Source organism: Microcaecilia unicolor, chromosome 8 (assembly GCF_901765095.1).
Source record: "Microcaecilia unicolor chromosome 8, aMicUni1.1, whole genome shotgun sequence".
Lineage (NCBI taxonomy): Eukaryota > Metazoa > Chordata > Amphibia > Gymnophiona > Siphonopidae > Microcaecilia > Microcaecilia unicolor.
This window is the reverse complement of record NC_044038.1, coordinates 172,409,693-172,423,503: the sequence shown is the minus strand read 5'-3', so window position 1 is coordinate 172,423,503 and position 13,811 is coordinate 172,409,693. Positions and strand designations below refer to the sequence as shown.

At 42.3% G+C, this 13,811-nt stretch overlaps 1 protein-coding gene across 4 annotated transcripts in view; it reads left to right on the top strand.

Annotated features, from left to right (window-relative positions):
• The window catches only part of FNIP1 (folliculin interacting protein 1), a 148,733-nt gene that overhangs the window by 61,955 nt on the left and 72,967 nt on the right, over positions 1-13,811 (top strand). For 3 of the 4 annotated variants that reach the window (XM_030212714.1, XM_030212711.1, XM_030212713.1), the window contains exon 3: positions 10,695-10,832. In XM_030212714.1, coding sequence (XP_030068574.1) covers positions 10,695-10,832 — 138 coding nt within the window. The remainder of the gene's footprint in view (positions 1-10,694; positions 10,833-13,811) is intronic. The other variant, XM_030212712.1, reaches the window with a different exon arrangement.

Below are 13,811 nucleotides of genomic sequence, written 5' to 3'. Positions count from 1 at the left end.
CAACAAGGTATTGCGGGGAAAGCATCAGTTTAGTGAATGAATAGGCTGTCTGTTCCCTTCTATGTATTTCCTTCTTTTCCCTGCTCCCCCATGTATGTCCCCTCCCCAATCTTTTTCCAGCCACTTCCCTCCACCCACTTTTTTTTACAGCTCCCATCCTCCCCCCCTTCCCCCCCCCCTAGTACGTTATCCTGCCCTGGTGGTCTAGTGGTCTCTTCGGGTCAGGAAAGAACCCCCTTTTTCCTCCCTGACAATGCTGCTGATAGCTCACTGGCTGCGCTGCTTCAGAATGGCTGCCGAGACTTCAAGCGTTGACCTCACAAGACTTCTGCGGAAGTCTCGGCAGCCATCTTGAAGCAACGTTGGCACGGCAGTGAGTGGTCAGTGGCAATGCTGGGCAGGAAAGAGGGAGTTCTTTCCAGCCCCGAAGAGGCCACTAGACCACCAGGGCACTGATAAGTTATGGGAGAGGAGGGCACCCTAAGGCCCGCCAGCCTGACCATCCGCCCGCAGTTAGTCTGCCCGCAAACCTGGATTAACGGGCAGGCTAGCAAAAACCACCTGGACACCCCTCAAAGTCCTCAACAAGAGGACATGTCCAGGTAAATCCAGACATATGGTAACCTTAGGGGAAGGTCAGACTGTATGAGTGCCATCAGCAACTGGAGTTTTCAGCTATGGGGGTAGAGCGTGGCAAGGGGGGGGGGGTAGAGTTTATTTGTGGCAAGCATCTTTGGCTGGGTTGAGGGAATAAGGAGTGTAGTCAGTGTCTTTTTTGTATGCAGTGACATCTGTAAGCCAATGGCAGCACTTTGGCTGCAATCTAAAATGAGGGGGAAGTGTTTTGGTTGCAATTATAAAATGTAATGCGTTTCAGACAACCAAAATGTCCTCAGAAAGATTTAATGTTGTATTTGGGCTTATAGCAAATATTCTTAGTTTTGGGAACAAATCAAAATCACTGTATGGATTCATATTCCTGCTCTAGAATGGCGTAACAGAAATGAAGGGCCTGATTAACTACATTTTATCCACTGCTGCCCCCCACCTCCCCAGACACAGATTGAGAGCAGAGCTGTAGTGGAATCTGACCCTTAGTTACAGGTGACTAATGCACATGCTGGAGCTTCATCTGTGTTAAGACATGCAGACAAATTAATCTTGCTTCCATGTTGAGAAGTAGACCAGCTATGAATATCAGAAGGTCTGGACAAATAATTACAGCTGACTGTGGTCTGATTGTCATCAGATTTCTGCTTCTCTGCTCTTGCAGTATGCCCGAAGAAGGGAACTTGCAGGTTTTGTTTGGGACATGCGTTGAAATGTGTTTTTTCTGTGAACCTAGTTTCAAGACAAGTGGATTCAATATGGTTTTATCACATGATGCAGTGCTTAGCTAGACATATTGCTTGCTGCGTCAGAGAGAAAAATGCACTTCTAGCTCACAAGTTGCTGTGAAATCATATGATCATTAACAAGTTCCTGTGTGAGTATACATTTTTTATTGGGTGCAATTAGCATATCTACATTCTATGAACGTAGCCACTTTAATGTTTGGTTTCCGCTAAAACATTAAATGGCTTTGTTAGGTTTTAAGTTGTAATTCAAAGAAAATGGTATTTTCTGTTAAAAATGTGCATATAAAAAGTCTTTCCTTTTTTACATATGTAGTGCACTACTGAACTATATACTTTTTACTCTGTGTTGCTCTGGGCTTAACAGGACTTGATTTCAGGATGCCTATTTGAACAGTACAAAAGGGCACCTATTTTAAGTGTGCTTTGTAAAGGTACATAAGTACATAAGTAATGCCATACTGGGAAAACACCAAAGGTCCATCGAGCCCAGCATCCTGTCCCCGACATCGGCCAATCCAGGTCAAGGGCACCTGGCAAGCTACCCAAACGTACAAACATTTTATACAAATTATTCCTGAAATTGTGGATTTTTCCCAAGTCCATTTAGTAGCGATCTATGGACTTGTTCTTTAGGAAACCGTCCAACCCCTTTTTAAACTCTGCCAAGCTAACCGCCTTCACTACGTTCTCCAGCAACGAATTCCAGAGTTTAGTTATGCATTGGGTGAAGAAATATTTTCTCCTATTTGTTTTAAATTTACTACACTGTAGTTTCATCGCATGCCCCCTAGTCCTAGTATTTTTGGAAAGCGTGAACAGACGCTTCACATTCACCTGTTCCACTCCACCACAAAATGCCACAAAAGCCAACTTGCAGATTTACACCTGCTCTGACGAAGGAATACATTTGTACACTTACTCTACGCATATACACTAAAATTGTATACATATGTACTTAAATCACACCACCGCCATTTCACTCAAACTAGGCCCCCAGGAAGTCTTTTGCATGGGTCATGTAAAAATAGTACACACTTCTCATGAATGCCCTTGTTACAGAATTTTATAAAACTCCTTTTCTTTATATGCAGAATAAGCTTCATAAAATTACCCCAGAGAGGGCAATTTTAAGATATTTCTGCAGGTAAAATGGTGCACATAGCCACAAAAATTGATTTCTATAGTGCCTTTTTGCATATACTGTACTTTTACCTGCTGTAGGGTGAGCTGTTCCAGGAGTTGGGCTGAAGTTTGAAGCTACATATATTCTTTTGTATGTGTATGTTTTTAATCAACGAAAGAAATCACAAATGAGTGAACGCAAATATATGTGAATATGCTTCCTAGGATAATTTTGAAGTGATGATATCCAGCGTACTCTACAGAGTGAACATTACACTTGTACTCTTCATCCATGTGAGCAGTTACAAATTTTTTTCCCCAGTTTTACAGGAAAAACATTTTAAAGTTGAGCTGTACTTGCAAAAATGCCCTCTAACCTGCTATTAGCAGTCATGATGATGGACTCTGATATGCCTGCTGTGTGTTTGTCTACTAATTTTATAGTTCAACATTTTTATTGGTGACAAAACGTAAAACACCACATGTCCAACATTATCCATTTACATATTCAGCTAAACATGTACATCTTTAAAACTGAATGATACAATCTGTCAACCATCTTTTCATATTTTCTCCCCGCCCCACCCCTCTATTCCATCTCGTCAATTATTATTGGGAATACTACTTATCCAGATATCTACTGGTATAAGGAACTCTGCTCCAAAGTTAACATGCGCTCCCTTACAAACAAACGGCTGTCATCAAACTTTTACCTTACACCTCTTCCCCTCCATTGTTATGCAATAATAAGTTTTAACGGCTCCTCCCATGTAGCTTAACTCCCCACATAGTATAACTCCCAAGTTCAGACTTTGTTACCAATTGTGTATGATTCCTCTCCCCCCCTTCCCCCCTCCCATTGTATTGCCTACTACCAAGAGAGTTCCCTCTTCCCCTCCCCATCTCCCCCCTCTCCTCCTTCCTCTCGCTCCACATATGACTCCTCCTCTGTGGACGCTGTACTTCCTTCTTGTGGTCTCCTCATATCCACCATCCTATCAATGACATCCACATTCCACTATCTAAAAATCCCAAAGGAGAGAATATGGAAATAATAATAATTAAATAAAAAAAGAAAAATCATAGTCTATTCAGCAAAAAACTGCGGGTTCTGGATGATAACGATTGTATGTACAATTCCCAAATACCCAAGAAAGCCTTCCTTCTCTTTGGGGAGGATCCCACCACCCTCCTCTGATCGTATAGGCGGTTTCTCCAATTCCAATAATCTGGCGGCTCCGCTGCCATCCAACTATTCAGGATAAGTTTCTTCCCTATTAAGCTGGCCTTTCGGATGAACTGCCGAGCCCCTTTTTTTCGGAACTGCTAACATTTCATATTGATCGAGCAAGACCCCCAAAGGGGAAAACTGAATTTTATGTTTCAACACCTTTTCCAAGTATTGAGCTATTTGCCTCCAAAAAGTCTGTATCTTGTGACAGTCCCATAGATAATGAAACAACGTGCCCTCCCCCTGCCGACACTTAGAACACAACGGGTCCGGGACTCCTCCCATGTGAAACACCTGAGATTTGGCCATGTATGCTCTGTGTAAAATTCTATACTGACATTCTCTCAAACTAGCATTCCCTGACATGGAGGGTATTCGTGACACCAGCCTCCGGAAGTTAATTTGCAAATTAGGCTGTTTCAAATCTTGAGCCCACCTCTGCTGAATTTTCCCCATCTCCTTCCCTCCTCCTAGCTCCCACAAGGCTTTCTGCAGCCCTGAGACTGATAGCCTCTCCCCAGGCATGGAACCATAGAATTCTCTAACTCTATGCCCATGTCTACCTCCCAACCTTACTGGGTCCAAGGAGCGAACATAGTGAGCTAGCTGTCCATATGCAAATGTATGGCTATAATCTATACCTACTCCCAAGGCACCCAAGCCTAATAACTGTCCCCGAGAATCAAGGACATGCTCTAACCTTGTAATACCTAATTCTGCCCATCTAAGAAACACTTTATTTTCTGAGCCCGGTTTAAATTGAGGATTGCCCTGTCTACTAATTTTTAAATGACTTTTTCCTGATTTCATCTTTACATTTCAGGTAGCAACAACTGGGGAAAAGGTAGCATGCATAAACGAAATGAAAATGAAGAGCCTCTTTAAACTTCAGAAAGTGTACATTTTATAAGGGCTTTAGAAAGCTTAATAGACTTACTACAAAATAACCTGTAAACCACTGTGGGCCTCCATTTTAGGGAAAGGACAGCATATAAGTTTTAGAGTAAAACAATGGAAGACTTCCTCATCTGTTTCATATTGCAAGCCATCAGTCTTGGGTACTTTTACATTACTATTCCCAATCACCAGTTGACCTTGCTGTGCTTCTTTCTCCAAAAGCACCATAGAGTGTCTTATATGCATTACCTCAAGTGCAGACTATTGATTTTTAGTTGATGAGCAATGTTAGTAGACATACATTTAAAACACTGGTTTTCAGAATATGACTTATTGATAGCAGTCTGTCATTTTGTCATTCCTTTCCAAGTTACAGGCCAAGAGGTGACTAGCCTTCCTATCTCTCCAGTGTTCTTTAATCATCTTTGTAAGAAAGTTGCATTGAATATTTGCATCTGGGGTAGAAGGAAATCTGTAATACCTTGGTGTTTCATTCATTGTATACCACAGCTTTGTACTGTTTTTACTCATTTCCCTTTAATGGCATAAAGTAGCAGCGTGAGTTAATTAAAATGCATTATTATCATGTTTAATGGGAAGATAAATCATTCAATGACACATCCAACACAGAATTATCAGGAAATTCCCCAAATATAACTTTAGATTTAAGTGGGTTGACGTGTTTGTATGACTTCTGGTTGGTGCCTCATTTCACGTTTGATTCCACTGTGTAACTGGAAGAGATGATATTATGCTCACACTGGTACTGAATTAAAGATCTATAGCATTGCAACTTGTTTTTTCCATCGTCATGTTTGTTTCTTGAACAGTATGTCGACACCATATTCTTCTGGTAGTAAACTTCTTGAATTAGCATTGCCAGTGTAATGCTCCCAGGGGCTTATCTTGGCAATAGTACTTAATAGGGATATGCACAGGCCAAAAACTGAAAATATCTAAACAGAACATTTTGTTGCATATTTTAATCAAACATTTTTCTTGACTCCTTTTGTGTAGTTCCTTTTTGTATACTATACATGATGTGATGATAAAGTTGGTTTGTTTTATGTTCAATATTAATCATAGCAATAGTGTAAATAATTTCTGTCCTGTGATTGGCTGCCAAAGATTCTAGTTTATATTTATATTTGAGTGTAATGGCATAAATTGTATCGTAATACTTATAAAATGATTTCAGGGATCCGAGATGGCAGCTTTTCTGCATTTCCTTGTGCATCTTTGTCCTTGCAATGATGGGCAGGCAGAAGGGCAAAGTTTGAGTCTTCCCTAGTCCCATCAGAATGCCCTCCCCCCCCACCACTTCCCAGTCCACTCTGGATGGATTTCTGTGGCGGGGTACAGCAGATTTAGTTCTGGTGGTGTTATCAGCTGAGGTAAAACATAGTAACATAGTAGATGACGGCAGAAAAAGACCTGCACGGTCCATCCAGTCTGCCCAACAAGATAAACTCATATGTGCTACTTTTTGTGTATACTTTACCTTGATTTGTACCTGTCCTTTTCAGGGCACAGACCGTATAAGTCTGCCCAGCACCATCCCCGCCTCCCGCCACCAGCTCTGCCACCCAAGCAGTGCAGTCCTCCACCCAAACCAAGAGGAGCTGAAAGTCCTGGCCTAACACTGGATATGGAACTTTTTTATTGCTGGGGAGGTCAGAGGGGGTTGGCACTACTAGTGTGCCCTCCAGAATAGCCTCAGCAGAAATGAATCAATCTGAAATTTTATTAGCATTGCTACTGTGAGGCTGGGAGCCCTGGGTTATCAGGTGTCATTAGGAACTCTGTGTTAGGCCAAGTAAACATGCAGGAGCAGTTGGAGAAACCTCTTTGATGAGATTGCATAGTTGTTCTGTAATAACTCTGGAAATGCTGTGGCCTGCCATAGTTTCAATGGAGAAATCATTGGGTCAGATTGACCAGCTTCTGGGTGTTACAATTGAATTAGGAAACAAGTGTGTGATGCATGACCAGCATCTTGGAGAACAGGTCACTAGAGTGGACATATTATTGAGACAAGTAGAAGATATTAAAAAGGTCTTATGCCCCACTAACAAACCTTGGTTTTCTCTAGAACTTCAGATCCTTAAACGCGAAGGATGGAAACTGGAAAGGAGATGGTGTAAATCTCGTCTGGATGAAGACAGGCTAAACTATAGGGAGCACACGACAAAGTACCGCCAAGTCTTAACAGCAACCAAAAAAACAATATTTCTCTCAATGCATTGCACAGACTGCCAATTCAACCAAGAGGTTGGCGTTATACATGTCCCTGCATATTGAAAACTTTTTTTTATCCTGTCTATTGGATTTATCTGTGCAGCTTAAAAGCATTTTTACTTACTAAGTCTCATGTTAAGTTATGGTTCAAGTGTCTTTGGGTTATGTTTATGATCAATATAATGTAAGGAAATTTGCAATAGCTGCTATTTTTCCTTCTAGCTAATTGCTTGTTTTCCTTGATAGGAAATAATTTGCTCTTATGGTTTCTTTATGGCTCTTGGATCTCTGTATTTTCTATATGTGAGCTGGAATTGCACTATGATGGTTGTTTTCTTTCTTTTCTTTCTTTTTGTTTAAAAATAGCAATGAAGCACTCTGGCCCCGATGATCAAAAGTAAACACGGGCGCTATAGACCATTAGTGCTGTACTAGCGCTCACATTTACCAGCGTAGAAACGATCAGAGGGGTCTAGCACAGCAAACAATGAGCATGTCAGGCCTTAGCGCAGATAGGAGTGGCCTAGTGGTTAGAGCACCGGTCTTGCAATCCAGGGGTGGCTGGTTCAAATTCCACTGTTTCTCCTTGTGATCTTGGGCAAGTCACTTAACCTTCCATTGCCTCAGGTACAAACTTAGATTGTGAGTCCTCCTGAAACAGAGAAATATCCAGCTACTACTGAAAAAGGTGTGAGCAAAATCTAAATAAAAAAAAAAAAAAATAGCATGCAGATGTAGTCAAGCTCTTTTAAATGAGGTCATTTTGTATTCCTCCCCAATGAGCAGAAAAGAGCACCCGAAACAAAGGCAGGTCTGAGCAGGCACTAGGGTGTTGGAAGTGAGGATTTCCCATGATTGTCATGCTTCTCTCATGCTTCTTTCTGCAAAATCTACTGGTTTTGATTCTTTTTGGAAGCAGAAGGAAGCCCATGCAAGCCTGAGCGCTGGTTGTGAGAAACGGAAGAACCGAACGTGAATCACATATTGGCGTTCTTGTCCTGTGTCACTAATGTGTTCTTCACGTTCAGGTTGAACCAGGCGCATGCACATAGGAGCTGGAGCTGAGCTTCCTGCTGAACTCTTCTGCACTTGCACCAAGCACAATTCTCCCACCGAACTCCCTAATGCTCAAAGCTATGAGTGCGCCTATATTTGTGTCTCATTAGGTTTGAGCATTAGAGCGTTCTGTGCTGTTCTGGTGGTATTTTTATGATGGTGTTCAGAATAGTGCCAGAGTTTTGATCATCAGCCCCGCTAGTAGGTACGTTCTGGTGAGACTAGCACTTTATAGATATTTGGATGCTATTTACATTTGGCCTTCTGATAATATCCATCAATAACATCATGCATTCTTGCTTAACTATTCAGTGCTAGAATAATATATGCACTGTAGACCCTCATTTTATTAGCAGATAGTACATGCTGCTGAGGACTTTAGCTGGTATTCTCAGATTTGGATCCTAGTAAATCTTGAAGCTGTGTGAAAGGCCAACTAGGGTTGTCTTGAGTTTTAAGATAAATGAACTGCTTGGTGCCGATAGGTCTGCAGCTTTCTCTGCAAGCCCGTAGTCACAGTGTATTAGCAGCTTGTACTGTGTGAGAAGAATTGTTCTGACATGTTTGTATATTTGTAGCTATTTCTTAAATTTCTACAGAGTCATTTTATGTATCAGGAGAAGAGGTTGATGAAAGAAAGGCATTGGTTTTGACTATCAAAATAACTTTTTTTTAATTCAGAATTTATGTAGTTATCATATAATACATATCTTTTGCCTATAATTTCCTCATCCAGTCAGCTATATCCACAAACAAATCCACTAGCAGCATAATACACCACCACACAAACTGTTTAGCTCTTCAAATCACATTTTTGTGTTGGTGATGAAATTTGGAAATGGAGTAGGATATACCCAGAGGATTCCTAAATGGTAAGAGAGTGGAAACAAAATACTGAATGTATGAGCAGTAGTGAAATGACTTTTTCACTTCTAAGAAGATATGGGGTAACCTACAGGGAGCAGCAGTTAACAGCCGTAATTACCTTACTAGAGAGACAAGATAGATCCTATACGCTGTTACTAGTTGAGTTGTTTTGGCACTGAGAGTGGTGCTTAGGCAGCATTGATGGCTCCTGTGAGGGAAAGCAGTTTGTATGTCACTTCTCAGTCATTACAGAACAGTTGGTTCTGAAGTTGTGTCAATTGGTAGGATTAGGCAGGGCATTTCTTGAAAAAAGCAACAGCCTGGGCAAGGTTTGCTTTTGGTCCCGCCTTCTCTTTCAGGAAGGGCTGGATCTCCATTGAGCAACTGTTTTCACACACTGCTTCTCTCCAGGTGTGCTTTTTAGCCCCTACTGACTTATGTAAATGAGGCCCCACAATTAGGCTCTGCAGATGGCCCCATATCCCCTATGAGCTGTCTGTGCTTTTGGGCTTGTATGCAGTCACTCAAACTCTGACTTAAGTGCAACTTGGGGCCCTAAATGGTTGCTGTGCTTTTCCGTCCTTTGCAATGGGCCGAGGATTAGGACCTATAAAAAAGTGAAAACCAGCCATTTTGATACAGTCCAGCCAACAGTTCATCTATGGAGCCAAGGAGCTTCGTATCTGAGAAAGGTAATAGTGCTGGTAGAATGAAAAATATTTACCATCCACACAGGGTGAAAATCCTCAACCGATATGACAAGTTTGGTATTCTGTGCCTTTCATGCAGGCTATATAGCAAGATTTTTTTTTGTTTGTTTGGTTTTTGCTTTCTTTCCTGTTTTCTGCATTGTATATTGGAGTAGTCTAAGGACAGAATGGCTGTGCAAATCTTTCCAAAAATACATGCGAGATTCTGATTCGGTGAGGTGAAGATAACATATCTATTTACATAATTTGGTTGATTTCTATTGCATCTTGTACCTTCGGTGAGTGAAATATTTAAAAAAAAATTTTTGAATCACTTACAAGTTATAAGATGGCAAAAAAAAAATCCAAGAATCTGAATTATATGTAAACTAGTAAAAAAAGGCCCGTTTCTTGCTGAAATGAAACGGGCGCTAGCAAGGTTTTTGGCGGAGTGTGTATGTTTGAGAGAGTGTCTGTGACAGTGTCTGTGTGCGTGAGAGAGAGTGAATGTGCAAGTGTGTGTGTGTGAGAGACAGTGAGAGTGGGTGCAAGTGTGTCTGTGAGAGAGTGTGTGTTTATGTGAGAATGAGTATGTGCGAGTGTGTGTGTGAGACAGTGAGTGTCCTTCGCTCTCCCCCTCTCAGGTCTGAGGACCCCCTACGCTGTGGTCTGAGGACCCCTCTTTCCCCCCCCCCCCCCGGCTGTGGTGTGAGGACCCCCCTCTCTCTGTGGTTTCAGGACCCCCTTCCCCCCTCTGTGGTCTTAGGGTCCCCCCTCCCCTGCCCTCTCCCCCTGCATAGTTTACCTTCGATAGAGGCGATGCGGGTTGCCTGTACTAATGAATCTTCGTATTTAGCAGCAGTGGCAGGCTGGCCTCACAGAACGTTGGAGGTGAGAATTATATTATAGGAGGAGGATATAGGATAATAAAACTCACCCTCAACGTTTGCTCCGCCCTCGATGTCATGACGTTTGACGCAAGGGCGGGGCCTCGTGGCTTCACCACCACGAACCTTCGAACCTGAAGGAACTGTTGTCAGTGGCTTGGCTTCACTGATGTCAGTGTCCTCAGAACGTTGAGGGTGAGTTTTATTATAGTAGATATGAATATAAGTAACTGTTTTTCAGGACAAAACAATAAAAGAAGATAAAGAAACTGCCTTTACTTAGAAGACAGAATCCCTTTTTAGTAATGTAAATAATGTGAACTCTCTCTATTTATTTATTTTTTTTCAGAAGCTTTGCAGTGATGCACAAGTGAGGGTTTTTGGAAAATGTTGCCAGCTGAAGCCTGGTGGAGACAGCTCCACTTCTCTGGACAGTTCGATAAGCTCATCAGCTTCTGATACAAAAGAGCAATACCCCAAATATCAGGTAGTACTTTGATTTGTCTTTAACCTTCATTCCTCTCCCCTCAACCTTAAAAACAAAAAAACTTACTGGATTTTTGTCTAGTCTTCAAAATGACCTACAAATGCAATTTGTAGTTTTTCCTTGTGTGTATTGGGAAAGCTACAGTGAACTAAGGTTACATTTTACATAAGAACTGAATTTTTTGGCTACAGCTAGAGGCAGAGTCATCTGACATGAATATATTCTTCCTGTCATCTTGACTCGCAGAGATCACAAGTGTTTTATATTACAACATCCTAAAATAGAATCTTGAGCTGAAAGGCTCTTCGTGATGAAGTAATCGTGTGTAGAGTGAAGTTTATCCATGCAAAAACTTATAAAGCAGCAGTTCTAGGCTTTAGTTATACTTAATTGATCACATATGTATTGGAATTGTTCATGGTTCATTGTATTATGCTACATTATGTGACAAGTGAAGGAGGAAGGATATATTTTTTTAAATGTCCTCCTCTTTGAATTTTATTTATGATTTTTCACACTAATGTGGCTCACATTAAATAATGCTTATTAATAAACTTAGCCCCAGGTTTGTCCCAGAGGTAATGGTGAGTGAAGTGACTTGCCCAGGAGCACAAGGAATATATGTTGGAAAAGTGAGGTTTGAACCCTGGCCTCACTGCTACCAGCTCTCTCTTCAGCTTTCCAGCCACCCTCTTCCACCCCCCCCCCCCTTCCTCCATAGGTAGCTATTGTGCTTATGTTTTTCTTAGGACCGTACCTGGTTGAGTTCGGAGCTTGGCACCAAAGCCCGCAGTCTCACTTCTTAGTGCCACTGTGTGAGTCTTTGGCTCAGTCCTGCAGAGCTTTTCTTGAGGGATGCAGGTCTCCATCCCCCCACCCCTCCTGCCTGTTCATTCTGTTTGGGTGTATTCCTTCCTACAGGCTCTTCCTGCAGCTCCCAGGCTTTCCAAAAGTGCTTGCATTGGGAGCACACATACCAGGAAAAAAAATTTAATTGGCCTGGCTAGTTTTATGTCCTTTGTCAGGGGCTAATGCTATAGTAAAAAACTAAGTAAGGAATTTCTCTCTAGGCACACCTAGAGAAAGCTGGGGACTGCAGAGATGCTGGAGCCCTGGGCTGAGGTAGGCCGGGGCAGTCAGACAGGCTTGTGCACGTCTGTAGGGCATGCTGGCTGCACACGCTGCATTGCCTTCAGGGCCAGCAGCTGAGCAGGAATGATAGATTATTTTTATGGTGTGTAAATGTGGACTAATTCAGTCTGTCTGTCTTTTCTCTCGGTGAGCATTTTACATGTGCTGTTCCTTCCTCACTTCTGCTCAGATGGATTCATTTTGCTCTCTGTGTGCCTGCCAAGGCACATTGACAGAATCTTTTCTTCTCTCTCAATTCACTTGGACTGGGAGGATAAATCCATGGTCATATGATGGGCTTTCATTCCTGTCAACGCTCATTCCTCTGCAGGGAGGGGGTCCCTGACAGACCCCGGTGGTTTTTGGCTCCAGAGGTTGACCCAGATGGTTAAGCAGGGCTTGCACAGGTCCCCTCTTTGGACTAATCCTAGCCCTTACCCTAATCTTCATCCTCTTGGTGGAGGGCCCCGAGGGGATCGGCAGGGGAACCGTTTTGTGGTCTCAGCACTGTAGAATGAATCTGGTTGTTTTAGGGGGTCCAAGTTTTTAGGAGAGGAGTGGAGGAGGACTCAGATGTCTCTTGGACTCCCAGTTCTCCATGGTTCCGAGGACATAGTAACATAGTAGATGACGGCAGAAAAAGACCTGCATGGTCCATCCAGTCTGCCCAACAAGATAAACTCATATGTGTATACCTTACCTTGATTTGTACCTGCCTTTTTCAGGGCACAGACCGTACAAGTCTGCCCAGCAGTATTTCCCTCCCTCTCGGGAGGTTTTGAAGGAGCGATCTCATGGGTTCCATGAAGAGCAGTCTTGTCTCTTAGACGAGGTTGTGGGGGCCTCGGCTATGCTTAACCCTCCCACAGTAAACCCCTTATGGCCCTGTTCCTTTTTTCGCTCCATAAGACCCTCATGGTGGCGTGGGTGTCAGTGGATGGTCACTGGACTGTTGCTCGTCCCTATGCCTTCACTGAGGAGGTGGAGAAGTGTTGGGTCTTCCCGAAGGTGGGCATCCTGGTTACAGCTATATTCTTGTATATGCAGTGTAGTGAGTGACACTTTGTGGTGGTTTGCTCACTTGCAGCTGCAATGGTGATGGGGCATTGGTGCGTTACAAAGGGACCTTCTGCTGCTTGGGCTGAGCATACTGGATTGTTCCAGGGAGCACCTCTGCTTAAGCTGGTGATATCACTGGCAGAATTCAGTATTCTCCACGTCTACCTGCTGGTAGGAAGGAATAACACGCATTGGCTCAGAATAGTGTCATTGATAAAAAGTAAAGAAAATTATCAGGTAAGACAAAATTTATTCTTGTTGTGTATACATTATGTTTTTGATTCTTACTCTTCCAGCACATGAGAAGGTTGCTTCAAGTCTAGGACAAAAATGTAGATCAAGGATGACAATAAAAAAACAAAACACATAAGACTTTAATACTTATTATCAAAGTGGAAAGAAACTAAAAATGGACTGCCTTATGCAGCCTTCCTTCTGAACATAGTTGCTGCTGACTCAGACTTTGAAGAGATTCTTAACTTGACTGGAGTCCTGGCTATTAAATGGATCTGTGAGAATTGCAGAAATATTTAGATTAGGAAGAGTAGCAAGGAATATTTCAGAATATGGTAGATTAAGAAAAAGAATGTGGATGACCTTGGGGACAAGTCACTGGTGTGGTATCGGAGCTGGGGAAAAAAGAGCATATGTATATTTGTAAATTGGATGATATTGAGAGTAGAACCTTCTGAAATAACCTCTGTATCAAGAGCTTCTGAGGGATGAGAGGAAGGAAACATTTGGAATTCTGCAAAGTTTGCTTAGTACTATATTGAGATGGACATGGGG